General features: G+C 49.2%; 2 protein-coding genes across 5 annotated transcripts in view; both read left to right on the top strand.

Moving 5' to 3' along the window:
- Positions 1-17,506, top strand: part of LOC147097917 (E3 ubiquitin-protein ligase MARCHF5-like) — a 34,780-nt gene extending 17,274 nt beyond the window's left edge. Inside the window, exons 5-7 of one of the 3 annotated variants that reach the window (XM_085970990.1) lie at positions 90-256; positions 6,896-7,058; positions 15,616-16,240. In XM_085970990.1, the coding sequence (XP_085827116.1) occupies positions 90-256; positions 6,896-7,054 (326 nt within the window). In that variant the 3' untranslated portion in view covers positions 7,055-7,058; positions 15,616-16,240. Of the gene's footprint in view, positions 1-89; positions 257-6,895; positions 8,350-15,615 lie in introns of those variants that run through there. The other 2 variants (XM_085970991.1, XM_085970989.1) reach the window with 2 other exon arrangements.
- Positions 17,507-19,626: 2,120 nt separating this feature from the next.
- Positions 19,627-26,637, top strand: part of LOC147097916 (cytoplasmic polyadenylation element-binding protein 3-like) — a 66,980-nt gene continuing 59,969 nt past the window's right edge. The window contains exons 1-2 of one of the 2 annotated variants that reach the window (XM_085970985.1): positions 19,627-19,714; positions 20,209-20,921. In XM_085970985.1, coding sequence (XP_085827111.1) covers positions 20,211-20,921 — 711 coding nt within the window. In that variant the 5' untranslated portion in view covers positions 19,627-19,714; positions 20,209-20,210. Of the gene's footprint in view, positions 19,875-20,208; positions 20,922-26,637 lie in introns of both variants that reach the window. The other variant, XM_085970984.1, reaches the window with a different exon arrangement.

Raw genomic sequence — 26,637 nt, 5'->3', positions numbered from 1 at the left:
TTGTCCTTTTTCTCTCACTGTCTCCCTATCTTTATCTGACTTGTGGGCCGTTCACATTGTGCTGATGCTGATGTTTCTGCGTTGTGTAGGTTTCGGATGCCCCATTCCTCGTGTGCCAGCTGAGACCAGCTATCAGAGCGACCACATGTCCGTCTCTCGCATCCTGTGCGGTGCGCTCATCTTTCCCACCATCTCCAGCATGGTGGGCAAACTCATATTCAGCAGTGTGAGCTCCAACCTGCAGCGGACTATCTTGGTGAGTGTGCGGGCTGTTCCCCTCCATCTATCTCTCCGTCCCTCCTGAAAGTGCTGGGGCACAGTTTCACCTGCATCAGTGTTCTTTGATTGCTCTTGAGCAGTGACCTCATGAGGTTGGCTTTAAGGCTTTGCATTTCTTCTGTGCAATTGGAGAAGGAAGAAAGAAAGAATGACTTGCATTTATTCTTTATATTCTTACATAGCGCCTTTCACGACCACCGGATGTCCCAAAGCGCTTTACAGCCAATGATGTACTTTTGAAGTGTCGTCACTGTTGTAATGTGGGAAACGTGGCAGCCAAATTGCGCACAGCAAGCTTCCACAAAAAAACAATGTGATAATGATCAGATAATCTGTTTTTGATTGAGTGATGTTGATTGAGGGATAAATATTGGCCAGGACACCAGGGATAACTCCCCCTGCTCTTCTTTGAAATAGTGCCGCGGGATCTTTTATGTCCACCTGAGAGAGCAGACGGGGCCTCGGTTTAATGTCTCATCCAAAAGCCGGCACCTCCGACAGTGCAGCGCTCCCTCAGCACTGCACTGGAGTGTCAGCCTAGATTTATGTGCTGAAGTCCCTGGAGTGGGACTTGAACCCACAACCTTCTGACCCAGGCGAGGGTGCTAGCAACTCAGTCACAGCTGACACTATGAGCTCAATGGTTAGTACTCTTGTCGCTGGTGTGTCATCCAAGCCCAACTTTGCAACTTGAGCACATGATCTAAGCTGATGCTGAGCGGGTAGGGCAGTTTTGGTGTTCCTGACAGTAAAACACGGCCCATCTGCATTTTCCAGTTCAATGACCTCGTGGTGCCACTGGAAGGAGAGCAGATGGTTCTCTCGGGTGCTGTCCAACATTCCTTCCTCAACCGACACCGCCAGAAATAGATTCGCTGGTCCTTCATCTCACTGCTGCTTGTGTTCGCTCGCAAAGCAATTCAGTCCCTGTGAAGCGCTCTTGAGCTTTTCCTGAAGAATGTGATTGGGCGCTATATAAATGCAAGTATTTTGGAACCGGCATTGCACTTTTTTTTTAAACACGTCGTACACCAAGTCTTTGAGGGTAACAGGAGAAGTTGAGCAGGCTGTTAAAGGCATACGGGATTCTTGGCTTTATTAATAGAGGCATAGAGTACAAAAGCCAGGAAGTTATGCTAAACCTTTATAAAACACTGGTTAGGGCCCAGCTGGACAATTCTGGGCACCACACTTTAGGAAGGATATCAAGGCCTTGGAGCGGGCGCAGAGGAGGTTTACTAGAATGGTACCAGAGATGAAAGACTTCAGTTACAGGAGACTTTGGTTTATCCGGAGGTTATATGTCCGGAATACTCGATCTAACGGCAAAATTCAGGAGCCGTTTTTTTTAGTTCTCGTTGCTTTTTTTTCCCAGTCAGGCACTGCAAGGTCTGTAGCTATAGCAACAGCTTCAGCTAGAGATGCTTGCAGCTGCAGCCAACTGTTTTGAAGCTACAGGGTTTGTTGATTCACAGAGCTTTTCAGTTCCGTATCTCAACATTAACGCTGGTATGTCCGGCACTTTTGATGGTACGGCACCAGCTCGGTCCCGTCAGTGCCGGATATCAGAAAGTTTCCTGTATGTGTACAGACTAGAGACACTGGGGGAGTGTGACTAATTGGATAGCTCTTTCAAAAAACTGCCACAGTCATGGTGGGCCGAATGGCCTCCTTCTGTACTGTATGATTCAAACATTGCAAGTTTTAGGAGGAAAACCCATCAGGCCCAACAACAGAGCTGCAAACATTGCATGAATCCAAACTTAATGATTTTTTTTGGGTTGCGACAGTCATGTGCTTGGGGAAATTGCCTGGCATCAAAAAACAGCACCGTTCAATCCAGCAACCTGCTCCTGATCACTCTCCAGTAACCCTTTGCTGAAAAGCGCCATAGATGTAAACATTTGACTGTAATGGGCACCATGCTTGCATCCCTATCCATGCTCCCCATCTGGGCTTTACGCCTGACGTTTTGGTGGTCAAGTGCGAGTGGTCACTGGAGCTGGCTGCACGGCTCCAACGCTGGAGTTTGTTGCAGAGAACAAGCTAGTACCTCAAACACCCCTAGCTCGCCTCCTGACTCGCACTGGGAGGGTTAACGGACACCGCTTCAGCACCTCGAGTCCTCCTCAAGCAGTCGCCTCGAACAGACAGAGAGAGAGAGAGAGAGAGTCTGTATTTTATTGGCTTATCCAGTCTCCCTCAGCCTGTGAGTAACAAAGGGGAGGTGAGGTTTGGGGTGAGGGATGGAGCACAGGATCTCTCTCAAGCATTAGTACATAATGAGGATATTGCCAGGACTGGAAAACTTTAGCTATGAGGAAAGATTGGATAGGCTGGTGTTATTTTCCTTGGAACAGAGGAGGCTGAGGGGAGATTTAATTGAGATGTATAAAATTCTGAGGGGCCTAGATAGAGTGGATAGGAAGGACCTATTTCCTTTCGCAGAGGGGTCGAGAACCAGGGGGCGTAGATTTAAAGTAGTTGGTAGAAGGATTAGAAGGAAAGAGTTGGATATATTTCTTAAGGCTAAAGGGATCAAGGGATATGGGGAGAAGGCAGGGACAGGGTACTGAATTTGGATGATCAGCCATGATCTCATTGAATGGCGGAGCAGGCTCGAAGGGCCGAATGACCTCCTCCTGCTCCTATCTTCTATGTTTCTATGAGATGAGGAAAACATTTTTCACCCAGAGGGTGGTGGGGGTCTGGAACTCACTGCCTGAAAGGGTGGTAGAGGCAGAGACCCTCATCACATTTAAAAAGTACTTGGATATGCACTTGAAGAGCTGTAACCTACAGGGCTACGGACCTAGTGCTGGAAAGTGGGATTAGGCTGGATAGCTCTTTTCCGACCGGCATGGACACGATGGGCCGAATGGCCTCCTGTGTCGTAATTTTTCTCTGATTTTCTATAAGAACATAAGAAATAGGAGCAGGAGTCGTCCATTCAGCCCCTCGAGCCTGCTCCGCCATTCAAGATCATGTCTGATCTTCGACCTCAACTCCACTTTCCTGCCCAATCCCCATATCCCTTGATTCTTTTAGTGTCCAAAACTCTATCAATCCCTGTCTTAGATATATTTTCAACGACTGAGCCTCCACAGCCCTCTGGGGTAGAGAATTCCAAAGATTCACCACCCTCTGAGTGAAGAAATTTCTCCTCATCTCAGTCCTAAACCCATAATCCCGAGACTATGCCCCCTGGTTCTAGACTCTCCAGCCAGGGGAAACAATCTCTCAGCATTTACCCTGTCAAGCCCGCTAAGAATTTTATACGGTTCAGTGAGATCACCTCTCATTCTTCTACACTCCAAAGAATATAGGCTCATTCTACTCAGTCGCTCCACAGAGGACAGTCCTCTCATGCCAGGAATCAATCTAGTGAAGTTTGGTTGCACCGCCTCCGAGTCAAGTGTGTCAGTACTCCAGGTGTGGTCTCACCAAAGCCCTATATAATTGTAGCAAGACTTCTTTACTCTTCCACTCCAACCCCCTTTGCAATAAAGGTGACTCCTGCTGGAACGAGGGTCGGGTGAGGAGGGGCTCGGGCTCGGTTGTGATGTCCCACAGTCAAATACAGGAAACTTTCGTTTATCCGGAGGTTAAATGTCCGGAAAGCTCTATCTACCGGCAAAATTCAGGCGTCGGTTCAGATCATTTTTTTTCTTTTCGTTGCTTCTTTTCTCCAGTCCTGGCTCTGCAAGCGTCTCTGTAGCTAAGCAACAGCTTCAGCTAGACACTTGCAAGCTGCGCCGACTGTTTTGAAGCTGTTGCTAAGCAACAGGGTTTGTTACTTCACACGGAGCTGAGAAGCTCCGTATGTTTTAACATTAGCGCTGGTTTCTACGGCAGTTTTGATCTAATAGCAGAGCACTTGGAAAGCAGTGACAGGATCGGACAAAGTCAACATGGATTTACAAAAGGTAAATCATGCTTGACTAATCTACTGGAATTTTTTGAGGATGTAACTGGTAAAATAGATAAGGGAGAACCAGTGGATGTGGTGTATTTGGACTTTCAGAAGGCTTTCGATAAGGTCCCGCATAAGAGGTTAGCGTGCAAAATTAAGGCACATGGGATTGGGGGCAAGGTATTGACTTGGATAGAGAACTGGTTGGCGGACAGAAAGCAAAGAGTTGGAATAAACGGGTCGTTTTCCAAGTGGCAGGCAGTGACTAGTGGGGTACCGCAAGGATCGGTCCTAGGACCCCAGCTGTTCACAATATATATTAATGATCTGGACGAGGGAATTGGATGTAATATCTCCAAATTTGCAGACGACACAAAGCTGGGTGGGAGGGTATGCTGTGAGGAGGATGTCTTGAAACTCCAGTACGATTTGGGCAGAAACATGGCAAATGCACTATGATGTGGATAAATGTGAGGTTATCCACTTTGGTGGCAAAAACAGGAAGGCAGATTATTATTTGAATGGCAATAGATTGGGAGAAGGGGAAGTGCAAAGAGACCTGGGTGTCCTTGTGCACCAGTCGCTGAAGGTAAGCATGCAGGTGCAGCAGGCGGTTAAGAAGGCAAATGGTATGTTGGCCTTCGTAGCAAGAGGGTTCAAGTACAGGAGCAAGGATGTCTTGCTACAGTTTTACAGGGCCTTGGTGAGACCGCACCTTGAGTATTGTGTGCAGTTTTGGTCACCTTACCTGAGGAAGGACGTTCTTGCCATGGAGGGAGTGCAGCGAAGATTCACCAGGCTGATACCTGGGATGGCAGGAATGACGTACGAGGAGAGATTGTGTCAATTGGGCTTATACTCACTGGAGTTTAGAAGATTGAGAGGGGATCTCATCGAAACCTATAAAATTCTGTCAGGTCTGGACAGGCTAGATGCAGAAAGGATGTTTCTGATGGCCGGGGAGTCCAGAACCAGGGGTCATAGTCTTAAGGATAAGGGGTAAGCCATTTAGGACTGAAATGAGGAGGAATTTCTTCACCCAGAGAGTGGTGTACCTGTGGAATTCTCTGCCACAGAGGGCGGTGGAGGCCAATACATTAAATATATTCAAGAAAGAGTTGGATATATTTCTTGAGGCTAAAGGGATCAAGGGATATGGCGAGAAGGCAGGGACAGGGTACTGAATTTGGATGATCAGCCATGATCTCATTGAATGGCGGAGCAGGCTCGAGGGGCCGAATGGCCTACTCCTGCTCCTATCTTCTATGTTTCTATGTAACAGCACCAGCTCGGTCCCGTCGGTGCCGGATACCAGAAAGCTTCCTGTATCCTGCTGATGCTTGGCGTCTAGCCCTGTGTGAGGAATGGCTACGGGGCGAGGTACCAGAGGGCGGCTGGTGCCTGTGGAACCCCCTACCCCATTCAGAGTCGACGAATGAGGAAAAGCAAAGTTTTTTTTCTTCCTTTTTGAATGCGTTCTGACTGACAGTGGACGTGCCGAGCCTAAATCTTTAAAGCTTCACCCAAGTATAAACTGAAGACGGGCTGCAGTGAACTCAGTTAAACTGGCCAACAGCTCCCAGGGACCTCCGTAACCCTGGGTCAATAGTGGTGAAACAAAACCTAATGTTACATCAGTTTAAAAAGTGTCTCAAAGATCAGGGACTGCTTCAACCACAGAATATTAACCCAGGGCGAAATTAAATGTTTAGTAATTCAAAATTCTGAGGGCTTTTGATGAGGTAAATGGGGTCGGAAACTTTCCACTGATTGGTGAGTTGGTTACTAGGAGGCCCTCGGCAGGGAAGATGAAGGGCGGGGTAGGGAGAAATTTGATCGAACATGCCTGACCAGTGATAGCAGGGGAAGCAGTATCCATAATATAGCTTTTAAAAGGGATGGGGAGAAATATTAGAAAAATAAAAATGATAAAAGAAAGACTTGCATTTATATAGCGCCTTTCACAACCTCAGAACGTCCCAAAGCGCTTGTCAGCCAATGAAGTACTTTTTGAAGTGTAGTCACTGTTGTAATGTAGGAAATGCAGCAGTCAATTTGCGCACAGCAAGCTCCCACAAACAGCAATGTGATAATGACCAGATAATCTGTTTTTTTTTAGTGATGTTGATTGAGGGATATATATTGTCCAGGACACTGGGGATAACTCCCCTGCTGCTCTTCGATATAGTGTCATAGGATCTTTTCCGTCCACCCGAGAGAACAGGGGCCTCGGGTTTTACGTCTCATCCGAAAGACGGCGCCTCTGACAGTGCAGCACTCCCTCAGTAGTGCACTGGGGTGTCAGCCTAGATTTTTGTGCTCAAATCTCTGGAGTGGGGACTTGAACCCACAAACTTCTGACTCAGAGGCGAGGGTGCCGCCCACTGAGCCACGGCTGACACTATGGGGCGAGCAAGCAGAATGGGACTGTGGAGAGCTCTTTCAGAGAGTTGGCACAGACGTGAGGGGGCAGAATGGCTGCCTTCTGTGCTGTGAAACCCTACAATTCTAATGGATGTTTGGTTGAGAAATTGTAGGGTTGCCAGTGTATCTAAGGAGCTCATCTGGGATTATTAAAGAAGGAATATCAGGGTGAACCTCTTCGGATGGGACATTGACTGTGGTACATTTCACTCTTCAATGTATTATTGACCTGCTGTGCATTGTCCGGAGTCTCGGTTTTAATGTGTCTCTTTTTTGTAGGGCGGGATTGCCTTTGTTGCTATCAAAGGGGCCTTAAAGGTTTACTTCAGACAACAGCAATATCTCATCCAAGCAAACCGCCGGATTCTCAACTACCCTGAGCGGGGAGAGGAGCAAGAAGAGCTGCAGACAGGCTATGAGGACTCGGGGAGTGACTGAAGCGGTGAGGGAGGGAATGATCAGCTGAGATGTGTGCAGGTGCTGTGCTGGGATAGACTTTTTTTTTTCTCTTCCGACTCTCCGGCCCACTGGAATTGGCACTCGGCATAATCCCACTAAGGGTCCGTCACCACATTCCCCGACAGCCAAGCGTGGCTTGGAATCCAGCCCCAGTCGTTGTGATTACCCAGCTCCCGTCAGTTTTTTCCCCACTGGACAGTATGTTTCCCCTCGTTTTAATTGGCACTTCCTCCTTTAATTGTTTTTAACTGCTTTGTTCATGTAATGTTTTATTTTGTGATAATTTAAGACAACTACTGCCACTCGGTAACTTTCTGCTAAAGGCCACTATCCCAAGCAGTACCTGAGGCCTGCTGCTCCAGGGAGTGGTCGGACATGGGTCTGCAGCTGCGAATGCCACACGCACGCACACACACAGCTCCTGGTTTCAAATGTGCCGCTGTGGGCCTCTTCCACTCGCAGACTGGTCACCTCCTCACCAGAAGGTGATAAATAACTATAGGACCCGGTGTTATATTGTAACCGGGGCCGCTCTCCGTGGCTGTATGAAAGCCAGGATAAGCTGTCTTCCCAGTAGCATCCTCATGCCCTTTGCTGGAGAGAGAGAGAGGGGGGGACAGCACCGAATCTCAGCTCAGTCAGCAACCCACAGCTGGGCCTGTGACAGGCAACTTTGCCAACAGTGAAGGGGAGGTGGGTCGCAACTGGTCCCTCCAGGTCACGTCACAAGTTCAGACTCCCAGCGATTTTTGTGTTAAGTAATGATTCTTTTGCCGGATCCTGCGATATTTCAGGCCATTATGGAAAAGTGGAAGCGTGGTGAATTGAATTTAACTGGAGCTTAATAAGCAGCTCCGCAGAGAAAGTTTTCGATGCTCATTGCAGTGGCTAAAGCAAGCAGCACAAACAGATCATTATACCAGCCTGGGCTTACCTCACATGTTGACCCTTTTAACCTTGTGGGGACCGCAATAGAATTTGTGCATCAAAATAAGTGACTTGATTTTATATAAATATATGTATATAAATTTTAAAAGTAGAATATTGTAGATTAGAAAACTTGCTGAAGCTTCGTATTACTTTTTTTTTAATCTGCAGAAAATAATTTATTTTTAATATAATTTGCTCTGCTCCCTGCTGTGGCAACTGTCATAATTGCTCTTAAATTTGTGGTTTTTCGTCTTATTTATGTAAAGCTGTTTGGAATAATTAAGCTGGGAAAAAAAAATAGGGATTCTCAATAAGTTTAATTTAATAAAAACACCACCTCTGAATTGTTGCCTGTTCCTCATTCTGGTAAATACCAGTCAATCAGAGGGCGGTTTGCCATCGGGATCATTTCTAATCCCTCGGAGCTTATTTTGCTTTACTTCTGTGCGGGTTGCTTCACCCCCCCCCCCCCCCCCCCGCCCTTCCTCAGCCTAGTATGGCAGTTGTGCCAGCCTTTGTGTTGCTGGGTGGGGCAGGGAGCAATGGGGTGCTTGTTCTCTGTTCTGCAGGAATTACGAGGCAAGTCATGTTCTCGGTAGCCTTCTATTCTGCTCCTAAAATGGCTGAATGTGGCGACACTGGCAGAAGGTGTGTCGCGATGGTACTAGGGAAACGAATAAACTCAACTGTACAGAGGTGAGAGATGCACCTGTAGCCTTGCTGCCCCACAACCCTCCCAAGATCTCTGCGCTTCTCCAATCCTGGCCTCTTGCATATCCCTGATTTTAATTGCTCCACCATTGGCGGCCGTGCCTTCAGCTGCCTAGGCCCAAAGCTCTGCAATTACTTCCCTAAACTGCTCCAACTCTCTCACTGCCTTTTAAGACACTCCTTAAAACTTACCTCTTTGACCAAGCTTTTGGTCATCTGCCCTAACGTATCCTTCTGTGGCTCAGTGTCTTCAATCTCCAACTGCACCAAAACTCGGCTGCCCGTATTCCATTACACACCAACTCCTGCTCACCCATCATTCCTGGCCTTGCTGGAAACTCACTTTTCCCTTAACCCATCCCGCACTAAGTCCCACTCGCCCATCACTCCTGCCGTTGCTGACCTACATTGGCTCCCGTCTTCCAACACCTCCAATTTAAAGTTCCCATTCTTGAGGTTAAATCCATTCATAGCCTTGCTCCTTCTAATTCTGTAATCTCCTCCGTCACAGAATCCATCCAGCCTCCCTTCCCCCCGCCCCCCCAACTCCCCCAAGAACTCTCCATTCTGGTCTCTTGTACACCCTGCTCTTCCCATCGCTCCGTCATTACCAGTCTGGGCTCAAGGCTCTGGAATTCCTGCTGCAAACCCCTCTACCTCCCCTCTGCTCCTTTAAGATCTTCCTTTAAAAAAAATCCATTTCTTTGACCAAACCTTTGGTCACCCTCCTTATCTGGCTCGACGTCCGCTTTGACGGATTACGTGTGTGAAGTGCTTTGGAACATTTTTTAAAAATTTGTTCCTGATTTGTGGGCGTCGCTGGCAAGGCCAGCATTTATTGCCCATCCCTAATTGCCCCTTGAGAAGGTGGTGGTGAGCCTCCGCCTTGAACCGCTGCAGTCCGTGTGGTGAAGGTGCTCCCACAGTGCTGTTAGGGAGGGAGTTCCAGGATTTTGACCCAGCGACGATGAAGGAACGGCCGATATATTTCCAAGTCAGGATGGTGTGTGACTTGGAGGGGAACTTGGAGGTGGTGGTGTTCCCATGCACCTGCTGCCTTTTGACTTCTAGGTGGTAAAGGTCGCAGGCTTGGGAGGTGCTGCCAAAGAAGCCTTGGCGAGTTGCTGCAGTGCATCTTGTAGCGGGTACACACTGCAGCCACGGTGCGTGTGCGTGTGCGTGTGTGTGTGTCATATCATTAGTTACTTCGCATTCTAGCTCTGTGTCCATTTACCCACTTTCATGTTGGACTCTTGCCAGAAGAAATAGGGAGCGAGAATGAGAGAGTGAATGACGGGAAGTAAGTCAGAGCAGGAAGGAATGGGAGTACAATCCAGATTTCAAGTAAATGACTGGGAACAAAGCCCGTTACGAGTCACATCCACAGCCAGGTTTCCGAATTACTTGTGGTTGCACTGAGACTATCGGTGTGCCTACTAATACTATATTTAAAACTTGTGACTTTTTGTGGGTATAGAATGTCTTTTTCTGGCTCTTGCATTTTGAAAGATTGGCCACACCTGCTGTACAGCTTTGAGTGTTGCCAACTTTGCGTCCTCTCCCTTGCACAGGGGATTGGTGTTGCTGCTGTTCTGTGTACTCTGAGGGGGCGACCTGCCAGAGAGGTTTTAAGATTATAAAAGGGTTTGATAGGGTAGACGTATAGAAAATGTTTCCACTTTTATGGGGGCCAACTAAAACGAAGGGTCACTAATAAATCCAATAGAGAATTCAGGAGAAACTTCTTTACCCAGAGAGTGTTTAGAATGTGGAACTCGCTACCACAGGGAGTGGTTGAGCCAAATACAGGAAACTCTTCGGTATCCGGCACCGACGGGACCGGGATGTTGCCGGTTGATTAAAAATTCCGGATGACGGAGAGGGTTATCTACCGAGGCTATTTTTAACAAACAAAAATTTAAAAAAATCAAGAAATGTGCAGTATACAATAATTGGGTACTCGCCTACAGAATGTTGTGTTAAATGGATGGTGGAAGATGCTTGATTAAGTACAGTACTGCCAGTTGAGGGTAATCCATAACTCTCTAATGACTTCCGACAGCGCCAAGAAGCCAAGTAGCGGCAGTTTGGAGAACTACCCCCACTGACTAACTCGGCCACCGCGGGAGACTCGGACTCGGCAACATTGCCGGTTATTGAGGTGTTGTTTTCGGATTATGCATTTTGCCGGTTAATAGAGCATTCCGGATGTTTAGGTGCTGTTTAAACGAGAGTTTCCTGTCGTGTAGATGGATTCAAGGGGAACCTAGATAAACACATGAGGGAGAAGGGAATAGAAGGATATGCAGATCGGGTGAGATGAAGTAGGGTGGGAGGAGGCTAGAGTGGAGCATCAACGGTGGCATAGACCAGTTGGGCCGAACGGCCTGTTTCTGTGCTGTAGACATGATGTAGCTCGTGATCAAGGCCACAGGTTTGCAGTTTTTCAACGAAGAATCCCGGAATGTGACCCCGACAATACTGGGAAAAATGCTGGAATCCCATGTAAGAAAACCTGAATTTGATTTATTCAGTCATCACAAGCCAGTGGCCCTGGTCACGATCATCAGTAGAATGTAAAGGTAAACCTCCTTATTTACCTTTGCCCTCGTTAATTCCATGTGCTGTTTGCTCAAGACTTGTTTCTTATGAAGGTGCCGTCATTCCTGTCTCGCTATGCCAGAGACTTGAGCACAATAGGTCTAAGCTGACACTCCCAGTGTGGTGCTGCGGAAGTGCTGCACTGTCGGAGGTGCCGTCTTTTTAATGAGATGTCTGCGCTCTCAAGTGGATGTGAAAGATCCCATGGCACTATTTCGAAGAGGAGCTGGGGAGTTGTACCCGGTGTCCTGGGGCCAATATTTATCCCTCAAACAACATCACTCTGCCTCCTTAGGCAGTCCCTCGGAACCGAGGATGACTTGCTTCCACATTAAAAATGAGTTCGCAGGTGACTGATGAGTCCAATGCGGGACCTACAGTCTCTGTCACGGGTGGGGCAGACAGTGGTTGAAGGGGCGGGTGGGTGGGTGGGGTGCTTGGGTTGACTTGCGCTGCCTGCGCTTGGCTTCCGCTTGCTCCCGGCGAAGAGACTCGAGGTGTCCGGCGCCTTCCCGGATGCTTCTCCTCCACTTTGTGCGGTCTTGGGCCAGGGATTCCCAGGTGTCGATGGGGATGTTACACTTTTTCAAGGAGGCTTTGAGGGTGTCCTTGAAGTGTTTCCTCTGCCCACCTGGGGCTCTCTTGCCGTGTCGGAGCTCCGAGTAGAGCGCTTGTTTTGGGAGTCTCGTATCGGGCATGCGGACAATGTGACCCGTCCATCGGAGCTGATTGAGCGTGGTCAAAGCTTGGGATGTTGGCCTGAGCGAGAACACTGACGTTGGTGTGCCTATCCTGCCAATGGATTTGCAGGATCTTACGGAGGCAGCGTTGGTGGTACCTCTCCAGTGCTTTGAGGTGCCTGCTGTACATGGTCCATGTCTCTGAGGAATACAGCAGGGTGGGTATCACTGCTGCTCTGTAGACCATGAGCTTAGTGCCGGGTTTGTGGTCCTGGTCTTCAAACACTCTCTTCCTCAGGCGACCGAAGGCTGCACTGGCGCACTGAAGGCGGTGTTGGACTTCGTCATCGACGTCTGCCCTTGTTGACAGGCTCCCGAGGTATGGAAAGTGGTCCACGTTGTCCAAGGCCTTGTCGTGAATTTTGATAATCGGGGGGGGGGTGGGGGGGTGCAGTACTGTGTGGCGGGGGCAGGTTGGTAGAGGACCTTTGTCTTACGGATATTTAGTGTAAGGCCCATGCTCTCGTACGCATCACTACAGATTATCTTGTCACATCACTACAAACATTATCTGGTCATTATCACATTGCTGTGTGTGGGAACTTGCTGTGCATAAATTGGCTGCTGCGTTTCCTACATTACAGCAGTGACAACACTTCAAAAAGTGTTTAATTGGCAGTAAAGTGTTTTGGGACGTCATGAGGTTCCAAAAGGTGCTATAGAAATGCAAGTCTTTTTATAAAAAAAAAAAAAAAAAAAAAAAAAATTTACTTGAACACTTTTTGTATTGATTAAAAGGTAAAAGAAAGAATATTATAGTAACATAGGGACTTCAGACTCTGCACCTAATACAGGCACCCACTCGCACAGCTGTGAGGCTAGCAATGTTCTCTGCACTTGGGTGACTTATTACAAACGGGGATTGTGGACAAAAGGTGGGATCCTTCAAGAAAGCACAGCGATGCTGAAAATCGCGTCGGGGCCAGTCTATTCATCTAGGTACAACAAGGCAAGCACGTAAGTATTTCCAAAGGCGGTATCCATGGCATTCGAAAGATGTGCCACACACACACAGTTGTGAAATGTTTCCTTATACGAGGGCAGGAGACACCTGAAGTCGAATTTCTTCCCCCCCCCCCCCCCCCCACTCCCAAAACTGTCGGGAGTCGTGGGGATCGGGAACGCTCGACCTGAAAAGGTGGTGGAAGCTGCTTCCATCAATAATTTTAAAAGGGAGTTGGACGGGTTCTTGAGGATGAGGAACTCACAGGGTTACGGACAAGAAGCGGGGGGTGTGGGACTGAGCACCACTGCTCTTTCAAAGAGCCGGTACAGGCACGACGGGCTGAATGGCCTCCTTCAGTGCTGTAAGTTTCTACGATTTGAACAGGACGGAAAGGTGAATTTTCTTGTTCAATTTTCTCTCCTCTCCCGAAGACAGACTTCTAGGGTATGGTTCCGTAGGTGCTGGCATCTCGCCCAAGTGCCCGTCCTTCATATCCGAGCATCAGCAGCCTATTCAACTACCGTGGGCATTGTGGCCGAGGCTGATCCGGTCTTCACCCAACGTCCAGAACCTTGCATTTTCCAATTGGAGTGACTGAAGAGTAAGATGAGGTAGTGACCACTTTATTGCACCTCCCAAGCCCGAGGTGCTAAATCAATCGTGACCCCTCTAATACCACCACACTGATGTCCGCTAACATGGTGCACGAGTTCCGGACTGAATGGCTCAGTTCGGTTCCTGGCTTTGATGGCAATAGGAGTGCCACAGTGCCTCTGGGCCAGAGAGAGCCAAATTCACCAAGGTTCCTGCTCCAGGTTTCCATTCAATGAACAATGCTGGAAAGTGTGCAGTGTGTACCATCTACAAGATGCACTGCAGCAACTCGCCAAGGCTCCTTCGGCAGCACCTCCCAAACCCGAGACCTCTACCCCCTAGAAGGACAAGGGGAGCAGGCGCATGGGAACACCACCACCTCCAAATTCCCCTCCAAGTCACACACCATCCTGACTTGGAAATATATCGGCTGTTCCTTCATCGTCGCTGAGTCAAAAATCCTGGAACTCCCTCCCTAACAGCACTGTGGGCGTAACTTCACCGCATGGACTGCAGCGGTTCAAGAAGGCGGCTCACCACCACCTTCTCGAGGGCAATTAGGGATGGGCAATAAATGCTGGCCTTGCCAGCGACGCCCACATCCCGTGAATAAATTTTAAAAAAAAGCGCACGTGCGGACTTCAGATGAGGGTAGGACTGGCTCAGATGTGATGCCTTCCATAACCAAAGAGCCCTCTACTGCTCAATATAGATTAACACGTGAAGAATGGTGGTGGAGTTGGCTTTGCCATTGAGACCTCGGTTCACATCCAGCCCAGTCTACTCTAACTGCAGGCTGTGCGGCTTTCATTGGCATCCTTCTGTGTTGTAAGAGTCTTTCAGCCCATCGTGCCTGTGCCGGCTCTTCGAAAGAGCTGTCCAATTATTCCCGCTCCCCCTGCTCTTTCTCCACAGCCCTGCAAAATTTATCCCTTCAAGTATTTATCCAATTCCCTTTTGAAAGTTACCATTGAATCTGCTTCCACCGCCCTTTCAGGCAGCGCGTTCCAGATCATAACCCTCGGCGTCAAAAATAAATCTCCTCATCTCTCTTCCAGCTATTTTGCCAATTGCCTTAAATCTGTGTCTTGCATGAAATAGATTCATGCAGCCTCAGTTCAGTTTCAAAAACAGAAAATGCTGGAAATACTCAGCCAGTCATGCGTCATCTGTGGAGAGAGAAACAGAGTTAACTTTAGGTCAATGACCTTTCGTCAGAACTGGAAAATGTTGGAGATATAACCGGTTTTAAGCAAGTACAGAGGCAGGGAAAGTGGGAGGAAAGAACAAACGGGAAGGTCTGTGCGAAGGAGAGATTGAATTGAGTTTAAGTGGGTAAGGGCTGACAGTGCAAAATTGCCCCAATTAAATTGGAAATCTCACTCGGAGATACCACAGGATGACGGGTGTAGGTAAAATGTCACACTGGTATGAGGTTGGTAGAGGGAGCTTTACTCTGGATTTAGATGCACCTGACTTGGGAGTGTTTGAAATGGAAACTTCAAGCATTTAAAAAATCTCTTTTAAAAAGAAAGACTTGCATTTATATAGTGCCTTTCACAGCCAGATCCCACAAACAGCCAGGTGATAATGACCAGATAAACTGCTTTTGTTACATTGATTGAGGGATAAATATTGGCCCCAGGACACCGGGGATAACTCCCCTGCTCTTCTTCGAAATAGTGCCATGGGATCTTTTACATCCACCTGAGAGAGCAGACGGGGCCTCTGTTTAACGTCTCATCCGATAGACGGCACCTCCGACAGTGCGGCACTCCCTCAGCACTGCCCTGGGAGCGTCAGCCTAGATTTTTGTGCTCAAGTCTCTGGAGTGGGGCTTGAACCCACGATCTTCTGACTCAGAGGCGAGGGTGCCGCCCACTGAGCCACTGGCTGACACACAAAGAATCCTCATTATAAAGGATTGTGAGACACCTTCTCGCACTCGAGCACTCTGTCAACGCAAGTTGTTGAACGATGAATTAGGCAAAATGTATTTTTTTTTCTCCCCTGTGTAGGAAGACGCTTCGGAGCAAAGGGGTACAGTCGACGGTATTAACAGGGGGCTGGAGAACTGCATGCGAGCAAGTGTCGGCACCTTCAGGAGAGAGAACTGATGAAGATACAAAGGTCAACGAGGGACAGAAAAAAATTCCATTGCAAAGATTGCAAGCCCCCTTGTGTATGTGTGTGTGTATTTATGAGAGAGAGTGGCTTTGCTGCCATTTTAGACACAGTATTTCAACTGAACTGCAGCCACGTTTGCTTTGTAATGGCAGGAATCACGGTGGCATTGGCCCTTTAAAAGGCAGACAGTGTCAAATAAGGTGTGGGCTCGAAATGATTACGTAAGCTACTGTCGGAGAACTGCATGGTAACCCTGGTGTCATACTGCTGCTCGCTGGGAGCTGTAGTTTGCAAGTTGCTTCTGTCACTTCCCCTTGTGTTGGAGGCCAAACACTACAACTCCCAGAAGGCAGTGCAGGAGTTAAGAGTTTATGTGGCAGAGCAGCTTGCTGCAGGATAACCCAGTTTTCATTGATTGACCGGCGCTTGCTAGTTTTATTATAAATGTGAGATCCCTGCTGGCGTGCGGTGGGAATTCTCCTCCCCGCGCCTCCCCCCCACCCACCACAGTCATGTCACTCAACAATAGCTTGCATTTGCATCAAGTTCACCATATAAAAGACAGAAATGCATTTCTATAGCGCCTTTCACACTCTCAGACATCTCGAAGCGCTTTACAGCCAATGAAGCACTTTTTGAAGTGTTGTCACTGTTGTAATGTAGGAAACGCGGCAGCCAATATGCGCACAGCAAGCTCCCACAAACAGCAATGCAATAATGACCAGATCATAGACGATAGGAGCAGGAGTAGGCCATTCAGCCCCGCGAGCCTGCTCTGCCATTTAATGAGATCATGGCTGATCATCCAATTTCATCTGTTTTTAGCGATGTTGATTGAGGGATAAATATTGGCCCCAGGACGAACTCCCCCTGCTCTTCTTCGCAATAGTGGTAATGGGATCTTTTACCTCCACCCGAGAGAGCAGACGGGGCCTCAGTTTAACGTTTCATCCGAAAACGGCACCTCCGACAGTGCAGCACTCCCTCAGCACTGCACTGGAGTGTCGGCCGAGAATTTTGTGCTCGAGTCTCTGGACTGGGACTCAAACCCACAACCTTCTGACTCAGAGGCGAGTGTGCCGCCCACTGAGCCACGGCTGACACTGAAGGAAGAGAGTGTGTTATGAGGAAAGGGGGTGGATCAGAAGCATGGAGAATGCGGGGCGGGAAATGGATAGACTCGGAGGAAGAGGACGGTTTGATCAACAGGGAGGCCTGAAGATTGAGAGAATTGGGTTGAGAATTCCAGAGGCTAGGCACGCAATGGCTGAACCAGCGTCCTGCACTGGCGGAGTGGAGGGAGCAAAGATTGACGAGGAACACCCAAAACATGGAAGGGAATTGCTGGCACTGACCAGTGCCCAATGCCACACACAGCATCTGCATATCCCAAGTTGGGGGGCAGGGGTGGTAAATCTTTGAACCTTACACAGCGTGTAACACTGACCTGTATTTATGACATTGCCCCTTCTCCTGAAGCTGCTGACTCTTACTGGAACACAGTTGCACAAGCACCAGTTCACCTCCAGTCCCTCCCCCCCCACGTAGCCACTCTTTAGCACGAGCATAGACTGTAACCGTCGGGGGATATTCAACCATGGGGGCCTTCACAGCTGAGCCCAACGCTGTCCTCACTCGATCCTCACAGCAGGCGACAGAGGGGCCCCCAGTCACCACCCCGTGCTGAGATCAGCTGACAGTGCCATCAATCGTGGGAGCTTTCCACTCTGCACAGCTCACTATCGCACCCGATGGTGTATTTATCCACAGAGCCATGAAGGAGCCACGAGTTAACCCCTTTAAAAGACGTAAAGGGCGAGAAGGGCATCTCCCAAACTCGCGACCTCGAAGGACAACTGCAGCAGGCACATGGGAACGCCACCACCTCCAAGTTCCCCTCCCAAGTCACACACACCATCCTGACTTGGAAATATATCGGCCGATCCTTCATCGTCGCTGGGTCAAAAATTCTGGAACTCCCTCCCTAACAGCACTGTGGGAGTACCATCACCACACGGGACTGCAGCGGTTCAAGAAGGTGGCTCACCACCACCTTCTCAAGGGGCAATTAGGGATGGGCAATAAATGCTGGCCTTGCCCAGCGACGCCCACATCCCATGAATGAATAAAAAAAATATGAAAACATCTTTCAACAAACACACACACACACACATATATCCACCCCAGCATTTAAAGGGGCCACTCTCAGCTTGAGAATTTTAGGGGTGACAAATCTTTGTTTGCAAGTACACCTGCCAGAAGGTTGTGTTGAAGTGCATTAATTGGTGACGTTATGGCTAAAATCCTGCACAGGTTCGTCTGTCTTAACAAAGCCAAGAAAAAGGTTCGTTAGATGCCCTGTAATAACTGCAAGTGTCCCCCACACACCCGGAGAATAATGGGGGAAAAAAAAGACATACATTTTCTGAAAGAATACCGCAGAATAATTCAGGAGAAACTTCTTTACTCTGAGAATGTGGAGCTCGCTACCACAGGGGAGCGGTTGAGGTGAACAGCAAAGACGCATTTAAGGGGAAGCCAGATAAACACATGAGGGAGAAAGGAATGGAAGGATATAGTGAAATCTAAACAGAAAATGCTGCAAATACTCAGCAGGTCAGGCAGTATCTGTGGAGAGAGAAATCGTCCGTGATTCCTTGCTTTTTTCCCCTCTCGAGCTTCCTTTAAATTCATTGCAATTCCCTCTCCGCGGATGCTGCCTGACATGCTGAGTATCTCCAGCATTTTCTGTTTTATATTTCAGATAACTGGCAACTGCAGTATTTTGCCTTTTGTACAAGGTTATGCTGAGATGAAGGGGGGGGGGCGTGGTGGTGGAGGAGGTTCCTGCGAAGCATAAATACTAGTATAGACCTGTTGGGCCGAATGGCCTGTCTGTGCTGTAAATTCTATATAAGATAGGATAGCTATCACTGATTTATCAACCTCAATATGCCTCAAGGACACCCTCAAAGCCTTGAAAAAGTGGAACATCCCCACCGACACCTGGGAATCCCTGGCCCAAGACCGCACAAAGTGGAGGAGAAGCATCCGGGAAGACGCCGAACACCTCGAGTCTCTTCGCCGGGAGCAAGCGGAAGCCAAGCGCAGGCAGCGCAAGGAGCGCACGTCAACCCAAGCACCCCACCCACCCGCCCCTTCAACCACCGTCTGCCCCGCCTGTGACAGAGACTGTAGGTCCCGCATTGGACTCATCAGTCACCTGAGAACTCATTTTTAGTGTGGAAGCAAGTCATCCTCGGTTCCGAGGGACTGCCTAAGAAGATATGCCCCATATATAAGAAAAAAAAGACTTGCATTTATATAGCGCCTTTCACGACCACCGGACGTCTCAAAACGCTTTATAGCCAATAAAGTACTTTTTGAAATGTAGTCACTGTTGCAATGTGGGAAATGTGGCAGCCAATTTGCGCACTGCAAGCTCCCACAAACAGCAATGTGATAATGACCAGATAATCTGTTTTTTATTATGTTGATTGAGGGATAGATATTGGCCAGGACATATATATCTATCTATATATATTTATATATAAAGTCAAGATACCACGCCCACACTTCAAGCTATCCCCACATTTGCATCTTGCAGCCCCGAGAGATTGTGGGATTTAAAAAAATATATATTGCACAGACGTTTCAACACAGATTACTGACTCTGCCCACAAATACAGCTGGGTGGGAGGGTTTAAGGGAGCGAATGGAAATGCGATTAAAAAATAAATTGCAAAGAATTTAAAGAAAGCTTGAGAGAGGGAGGGGGAAGCAAGGAATTGCGAATAGATTCTGTTCTGGTGCAAACTGATAGACTTCCCCTCCTCCTCCTCCTCCTCCCACACCACCACTTGCCAAATTCCCTGCGCAAGTCAGGTGCAGCAGTGGAAAAATATAGAGAGAGAAAAAAAAATCTGCAGCAACCAGAATGCTTCAGAGTGAAAAGAGCTTCAGTTCCGGAGTAAAGAGGCGATGAAGCAGGTCATTAAACAAGCATCTTGTGATCTTGCTTGTTCCATTTTGATGCGATCGATGAGGAACTAAGAAGGGAAAGGGGGCAGAGAGAGAGAGAAATATATTATATATATAACACAGACACACACACAGCACAAGCAAACTGGTGGCTGCATTTCTGCTTGGGGTTAGTTTGGAGGCTTTTCTGTGTGTGTGTGTTATTTGCTGAAACTGACGCGTCTTGTGTGTGTGTGTTTTTTTGTCCAGTTGCACTTGGTGAAGATTGGGGCTGCGCTGCTGTTGAGCTGGGCTGGGTTGGGCTGGAAATTCGCTGGGATCGCTTCTTTTGCCTTCCCACGTCTGCCAGCCAGCCCAACCCCAGCCCCAACTCCCTCCCCCTCCCCCCCCCCACCAAAAAAAAAGCAGCCACTTTCTTTGTTGTTGTTGTTGTTGTTAATTCCTTTTTTTGTTCATTTCTTAAATTTTCTCTCCCCCCTTTTTTGTTGTTGTTGCCAATCCAGCCATGCTCCAGAATGACACTAAAAGGCAATCAGTTTGCAGCCCTTATCTCGAGCAAAGCCTGGAGTCCCTGAAGGGTCCGGAGGTCAGCGGCGGAGATGGGATCTCCCAGCTGGACTGCCCCCCTGCCCCGACCGGCCTGCTTTTGCAAGATCAAGGAGGTACCACTTCGGCGCTCAACACTTTAGGGTGGTCGACCAGCCAGACCGGCGACGAAGGTCTTCTTCAGCAAGGGGTCCTGCCAACCGCCATGTTGTTACCAAAGATGGTCCACCTCGGACCTCTCTTTGGAGGGTCGTTCCCTTCGGTGCAGCAGATGGGGCTGTCGCAGCAGCACCGGAGGTCACCGCTCGGCCACCCACCTCACCAAGGGACCTTCTCCCAAAGGAACAGCTTCAACCCGCAGCCGCAGACCTTCAGAGCTCTGAACTGGGGCGGCCATCAACACCAGAGTGGAGGAGGAGGAGGCGGAGGAGGAGGAGGCGGTGGCTGGGGCAGTGTCACCAATAACTGCAGCAGAGGCGTGAGAAGATCAGTCGGAGTAATGGGCGTCTCGAACTCAATTCCTTCCTGCTCCTCCAAGAGGTCCTACTCCAGTCACGTGATGGTGCCTCCAAAACTAAACAGAGGCCGCCCGGCATTAACTCACAAACCCTGGATGGAAGACAACCCATTGAGGACAGATGGCAACAGCAACTGGCTGCCACATCATCAGGTAAACCTTTTTTTTTAAATACAGTTTTTGTGTAAATTTTAACAATATGGTGGCAAGCACTTATACTGTTGCTGTTTTAGGGGCCCCATGAAAAATGATCATCTCCACCCACCCTCCCAATGGCTCAGTGAGTAAATGCACCACCCAGTGTGGTATTCAGCCCCTCTGGACCAGGGGGATCTCGGGTTCGATTCCCTCATCTGTGGGGGCGGTGGTCGATTTCACCTGGGGCAGCAGTAGGGGGCGCGGAGGAGGAGATGGGGGAGGAGGGGGAGGAGGAGATGGGGGAGGAGGGGGAGGAGGAGATGGGGGAGGAGGGGGAGGAGGAGATGGGGGAGGAGGGGGAGGAGGAGATGGGGGAGGAGGGGGAGGAGGAGATGGGGGAGGAGGGGGAGGAGGAGATGGGGGAGGAGGGGGAGGAGGAGATGGGGGAGGAGGGGGAGGAGGAGATGGAGGAGGAGATGGAGGAGGAGGAGGAGGAGATGGAGGAGGAGATGGGGGGGGAGGAGATGGGGGAGGAGGAGGAGGAGATGGGGGGGAGGAGGAGGAGGAGATGGGGGGGAGGAGGAGGAGGAGGAGATGGGGGGGGGGAGGAGGAGGAGGAGATGGGGGAGGAGGAGGAGGGGGAGGAGATGGAGGAGGAGATGGGGGAGGAGGAGGAGGAGGAGATGGGAGGAGGAGATGGGAGGAGGAGGAGGAGATGGGAGGGGGAACAATCAGCCAGGGGGGGTCCCTACTTCAGCCACAGCCACTCCACCCCCCCCCCCCCCCCCCCCCAACCGCCCACCCCGGCCTGCAAAGTGCAAGTGAGTGACACTCAGTTGAGGGCAGGACTGGGGCTTGGCTGTGATTTATGTTCAGCCCCCCTCGCCCCCACAAATGATGCCTCTCCTCCTGCCAACGTGAAAATTCAGGGATGTTTTATTTTACCGCCCGCAGTACAGCCCAACCAGCATAATATTTAATTTATTTTATATAAGGATAATCTTGCTTCTCCTGACTTTATTGGACTTGTTGCCCTACAACTCTCCGAGATATCTGCGCTCCTCCAATTCCGGCCTCTTTCATATCCCCGATTTTAATCGCTCCACCCTTGGCGGCTGTGCCTTCAGCTGCCTGGGCCCCAAGATCTGGAATTCCCTCCCTAAACCTCTCCACCTCTCCTCCCTTAAGACGCTCCTTAACACCTGCCTCTTTGACCAAGCTTTTGGTCACCTGCCCTAATATCTCCTTATGTGGCTCGGTGTCAAAGTTTGCTTGGTGACGCTCCCGCTGACGTGCCTCAGGACATTTTGCTACGTTAAAGGCGCTATATAAATACCAGTTGTCATTGTTATGGTTTCCACAAATAAATATGAAGGCAGTTTCAGCAAGCAGACATGGCTGGGAGTACACAGTAGGCCTGCATTAGAGAAAAGCAAGGTTAACGCTTCAGGTCAGGATGCATCAGCATAGCCTGCTCAGATTCTCCCCAAAACACTAACCTGCCCTATCTCCGTAAGCTCCTGCCGCCCTCCTCCCAGATCTCTGCGCTCCTCCAATTCTGGCCTCTTGCGCATCCCCTGATTTTAATCGTTCGACCATTGGTGGCTGTGCCTTCAGCTGCCTGGGCCCTAAGCTCTGGAATTCCTTCCCTATACCTCTCCGTCTCTCCACCTCTCTCCTCCTTTAAGACACTCCTTAAAACCTACCTCTTTGGCCAAACATCTGCCGCAATATCTCCTTATGTGGCTGGGTGTCAATTTTTGTTTGATAATCGCTCCTGTGAAGCGCCTTGGGACGTTTTACTACCTTAAAGCCGCTGTATAAATAGACGTTACTGTTGTCCTGTCGCTCTTCAGCTGCTGATGGACCTGCTGCTTGACCAGCATTTTCTGGGTTTCTTTCAGATTTGGAGTATTCTGTTTTTTTACTTGGGATACAGGGCGGGGTGTGAGTAAAAACTTTTTTACGCAGCGATTGGTGAGGACATGGAACTCGCTGCCGATGGAAGTGGTGGAAGCGGAGACACTCGGTGTTTGCAAGGGGAGACTGGATGGGCACGTGAGGGAAATAAACTTACAGGGCTATGGGGATAGAGCGGGGGAATGGGACTGACTGGATTGCTCGATGGGCCGAATGACCTCCTTCTGTGTCATTATGACTCTATCACTCAGAGGGTTGTGGACTGTTATTTTGCCTGATTCACATTTCCGAATCCGCCGCATTAATGTCATCTTGTTTTCCGAAGGCCTCAAACCATGCATCATCAAACCAGAATAAGGTGTTAATCCCTCTGACCGAGATGGTGGGGGGAACCAATTAAGCAGAGGTCTTGAGGCTAACAAATTTCTGGCTTAGCGAGCCATTTTCAACTTCAGGAAGGACACCCCGAAACGGGGGGCAGAGGGACACCCTGAACTGGGGGGCAACTGAAACTCACTAGCGGAAGTGGGACAGTTGGGAGGTGTGACCTTTTTGAGGTCAAAGTGATCGTCAACAGACCCTGGTGTGAAAGGGAGGAAGTGCTGGAGGAGCATCAGTAAAAGGACTACCTCAGGACGATTCAACCCTCCATTAGAAACATAGAAACATAAGAAAATAGGAGCAGGAGTCGGCCATTCGGCCCTTCGAGCCTGCTCCGCCATTCAATATGATCATGGCTGATCCTCTATCTCAGTACCATATTCCCACTCTCTCCCCATACCCCTTGACACCTTTTTGTGTCTAGAAATCTATCTATCTCCTTCTTAAATATATTCAGTGACTTGGCCTCCACAGCCTTCTGTGGTAGAGAATTCCACAGGTTCACCACCCTCTGAGTGAAGAAATTTCTCCTCATCTCAGTCCTAAATGTCCAACCCCGTATCCTGAGGCTGCGACCCCCTCATTCTAGACCCCCCCAGCCAGGGGAAACATCTTCCCTGCATCCAGTCTGTCTAACCCTGTCAGAATTTTATACGTTTCAACGAGATCCCCTCTCATTCTTCTAAACTCTAGTGAATACAGGCCTAGTCGACCCAATCTCTCCTCATATGACAGTCCTGCCATCCCATCCCATTGGCAGAGGACTAAGGGGAGAAAGCGATGGGGCGGGGAAAGATCTCCTAATTTACAGAGCACGTAGCAGTCACAGACTGTTTACAGGGAAGTCCTACAGTGAAAATCTGCTCTTCATTTTAATTCCTCCTGCCTTTAAATGTCTTCCAAGTCATTGAAAATAGCAACTGAGTTTCTAGCTGGCAGCTTTTCCTAATTTGGCCGACGAGAGCCAATTTTCAGTTTGTGTTTGAGATTGTAAAGGGTGATGCCTTTTTGTGAATGGTTTCAGGTGAACCTTCTGCCTTGAGGGGTGGGCTAGTGTCTTTGGATGGCCATCTTCTGACTGGTTGTTCTTTTTAGTGCATGTGCCTCGCTTATTGATCTGAAGACAGACAGACTTGCGTTTCTATCGCGCCTTTCACAACCTCGGCACGTTCTCAAAGCGCTTTTATGAAGTGTAGTAGCTGATGTAATGTAGGAAACGTGGCAGCAAATATGCGCACAGCAAGCTCCCGCACACGACAATGTGATGATGACCAGATAATCTGTTTTTGTGATGTTGATTGCGGGATAAACATTGGCCCCAGGACACCGGGGAGAACTCCCCCTGCTCTTCTTTGAAATAGTGGCCACGGGATCTTTTACGTCTACCTGAGAAGGCAGACGGGGCCTCGGTTTAACCTCATCCGAAAGACGGCAACTCCGACAGTGCAGCACTGGCACTGGGGGGAGTGTCGGCCTAGATTTTGGTGCTTACTCTTGCTGGGTACAATTCCACAGGCACCGGCAGCTGTGCCAGTCTCGGCAGCGAGCATTCACAGCCTAATCAACCATGGGGGCCATCGTGACCGAGCCCAATTCTCTCCACAGCGTAGGCCACTGGAGAACGACTTGGAACGGCAATCTTGGCTTCCCCCTTGTCCCTAGTACACTGGTACCAAGGCCATTTGTCAACCTCGCGTCACCAGCTGCTACTCCCCAGTGGGAACAGGCTGGACTGAACCCATGACCTTCTGGTCCGAACAGCTCAGTTGACATGTTAGCTCCCACGGAGTTTTGAGGCAGATTGCTTTTTATAGCAACAAAATTCTCAAGAAAGTCCATTTATATTTATATCATCATTGGCGGCCGTGCCTTCAGCCGCCTGGGCCCTAAGCTCTGGAATTCCCTCCCGAAACCGCTCCGCCTCTCTCACCTCCTTTAAGACGCTCCTTAAAACCTACCTCTTTGACCCTCACCTGCCCTAATATCTCCTTACGTGGCCCGCTGTCAAATTGTGTTTGATAATCACTCCTGTGAAGCGCCTTGGGATGTTTTACGTTAAAGGTGCTATATAAATGCAATTAGTTGTTGTTTGAAGCCATTGTGGTTTTTTTTGATTGTAGAGGGCGATCTTCCCTCTTTTTTTGGTGTGCGGTCCCTTTAATTGGCTGCGCGGCCCATTCAAATTTTCAACATGCGCGGTTTCTTCTATATCAAAGCCGCTAAATGGCCTGCGCGGGACCTCCGGACCGCAGCGCGACCGCGCAGCTTAGCTGCAACGTTGGTACAGCTGTCGGCTGTGGCTCAGTGGGTAGCACCCTCGCCTCTGAGTCAGAAGGTCGTGGGTTCAAGTCCCACTCCAGGGACTTGAGCACATAAAGCTAGGCTGACACTCCCAGCGCGGTGCTGAGGGAGCGCCGCACTGTCGGAGGTGCAGTGCTCCTTGAGATAGAGGATCAGCCATGATATTGAATGGCAGAGCAGGCTCGGAGCCGAATAGCCTACTTCTGCTCCTATTTTTCTATGTGCTGTCTTTCGGATGAGACGTTAAACCGAGGCCCCGTCTGCTCTCTCAAGTGGACGTAAAAGATCCCATGGCACTATTTCGAAGAAGAGCAGGGGAGTTCTCCCCGGTGTCCTGGCCAATATTTATCCCTCAATCAACATAACAAAACAGATTTAGAAGAATGAGAGGTGATCTCATTGAAACATACAAGATTCTGAGGGGGATTGACAGGGTAGATGCTGAGAGGTTGTTTCCCCTGGCTGGAGTGTCTAGAACTAGGGGGCATTGTCTCAGGATAAGGCTGAGATGAGGAGGATTTTCTTCACTCAGAGGGTTGTGAATCTTTGGAATTTTCTGCCCCAGAGGGCTGTGAATGCTGAGTCTTTGAGTATATTCAAGGTTGAGATTGCTAGATTTTTGGACTCCAGGGGAATCAAGGGATATGGAGATCGGGCAGGAAAGTGGAGTTGAGGTCGATGATCAGCCATGATGGCGGAGCAGGCTTGAGGGCACATATGGCCTATTCCTGCTCTTATTTCTTATGTTCTTATTATCTGGTTATTATCACATTGCTGTTTGTGGGAGCTTGCTGTGCACAAATTGGCTGCCGCGTTTCCCACATTACAACAGTGACTCCACTCAAAGTACTTCGTTGGCTGTAAAGCGCTTTGAGACGTCTGGTGGTCGTGAAAGGCACTATATAAATGCAAGTCTCTCTTTTCAAGTCTGTCTTTCTCTTGTGGGCGGGTAGCTGCAGGTTTCCTGGCCCCACTGTGCTCGCACGGGGAGTAGTGAGGGTCGGGGTTGAGGCAGCTTGTTTGGCCTTGGCCTCTCGGCATTAAAAAGAGAGACTTGCATTTCTGTAGCGCCTTTCGCGACCTCAGGAGGTCCCAAAGCGCTTTGCAGCCAATGAAGTACTTTTTGGAG

This window comes from Somniosus microcephalus, chromosome 30, assembly GCF_052327205.1.
Source record: "Somniosus microcephalus isolate GS21.2 chromosome 30, FLI_Smic_1.0, whole genome shotgun sequence".
Classification (NCBI taxonomy): Eukaryota; Metazoa; Chordata; class Chondrichthyes; order Squaliformes; family Somniosidae; genus Somniosus; species Somniosus microcephalus.
Note: the sequence above shows the minus strand (reverse complement) of the source record. Positions and strands in the feature narration are given on the sequence as shown.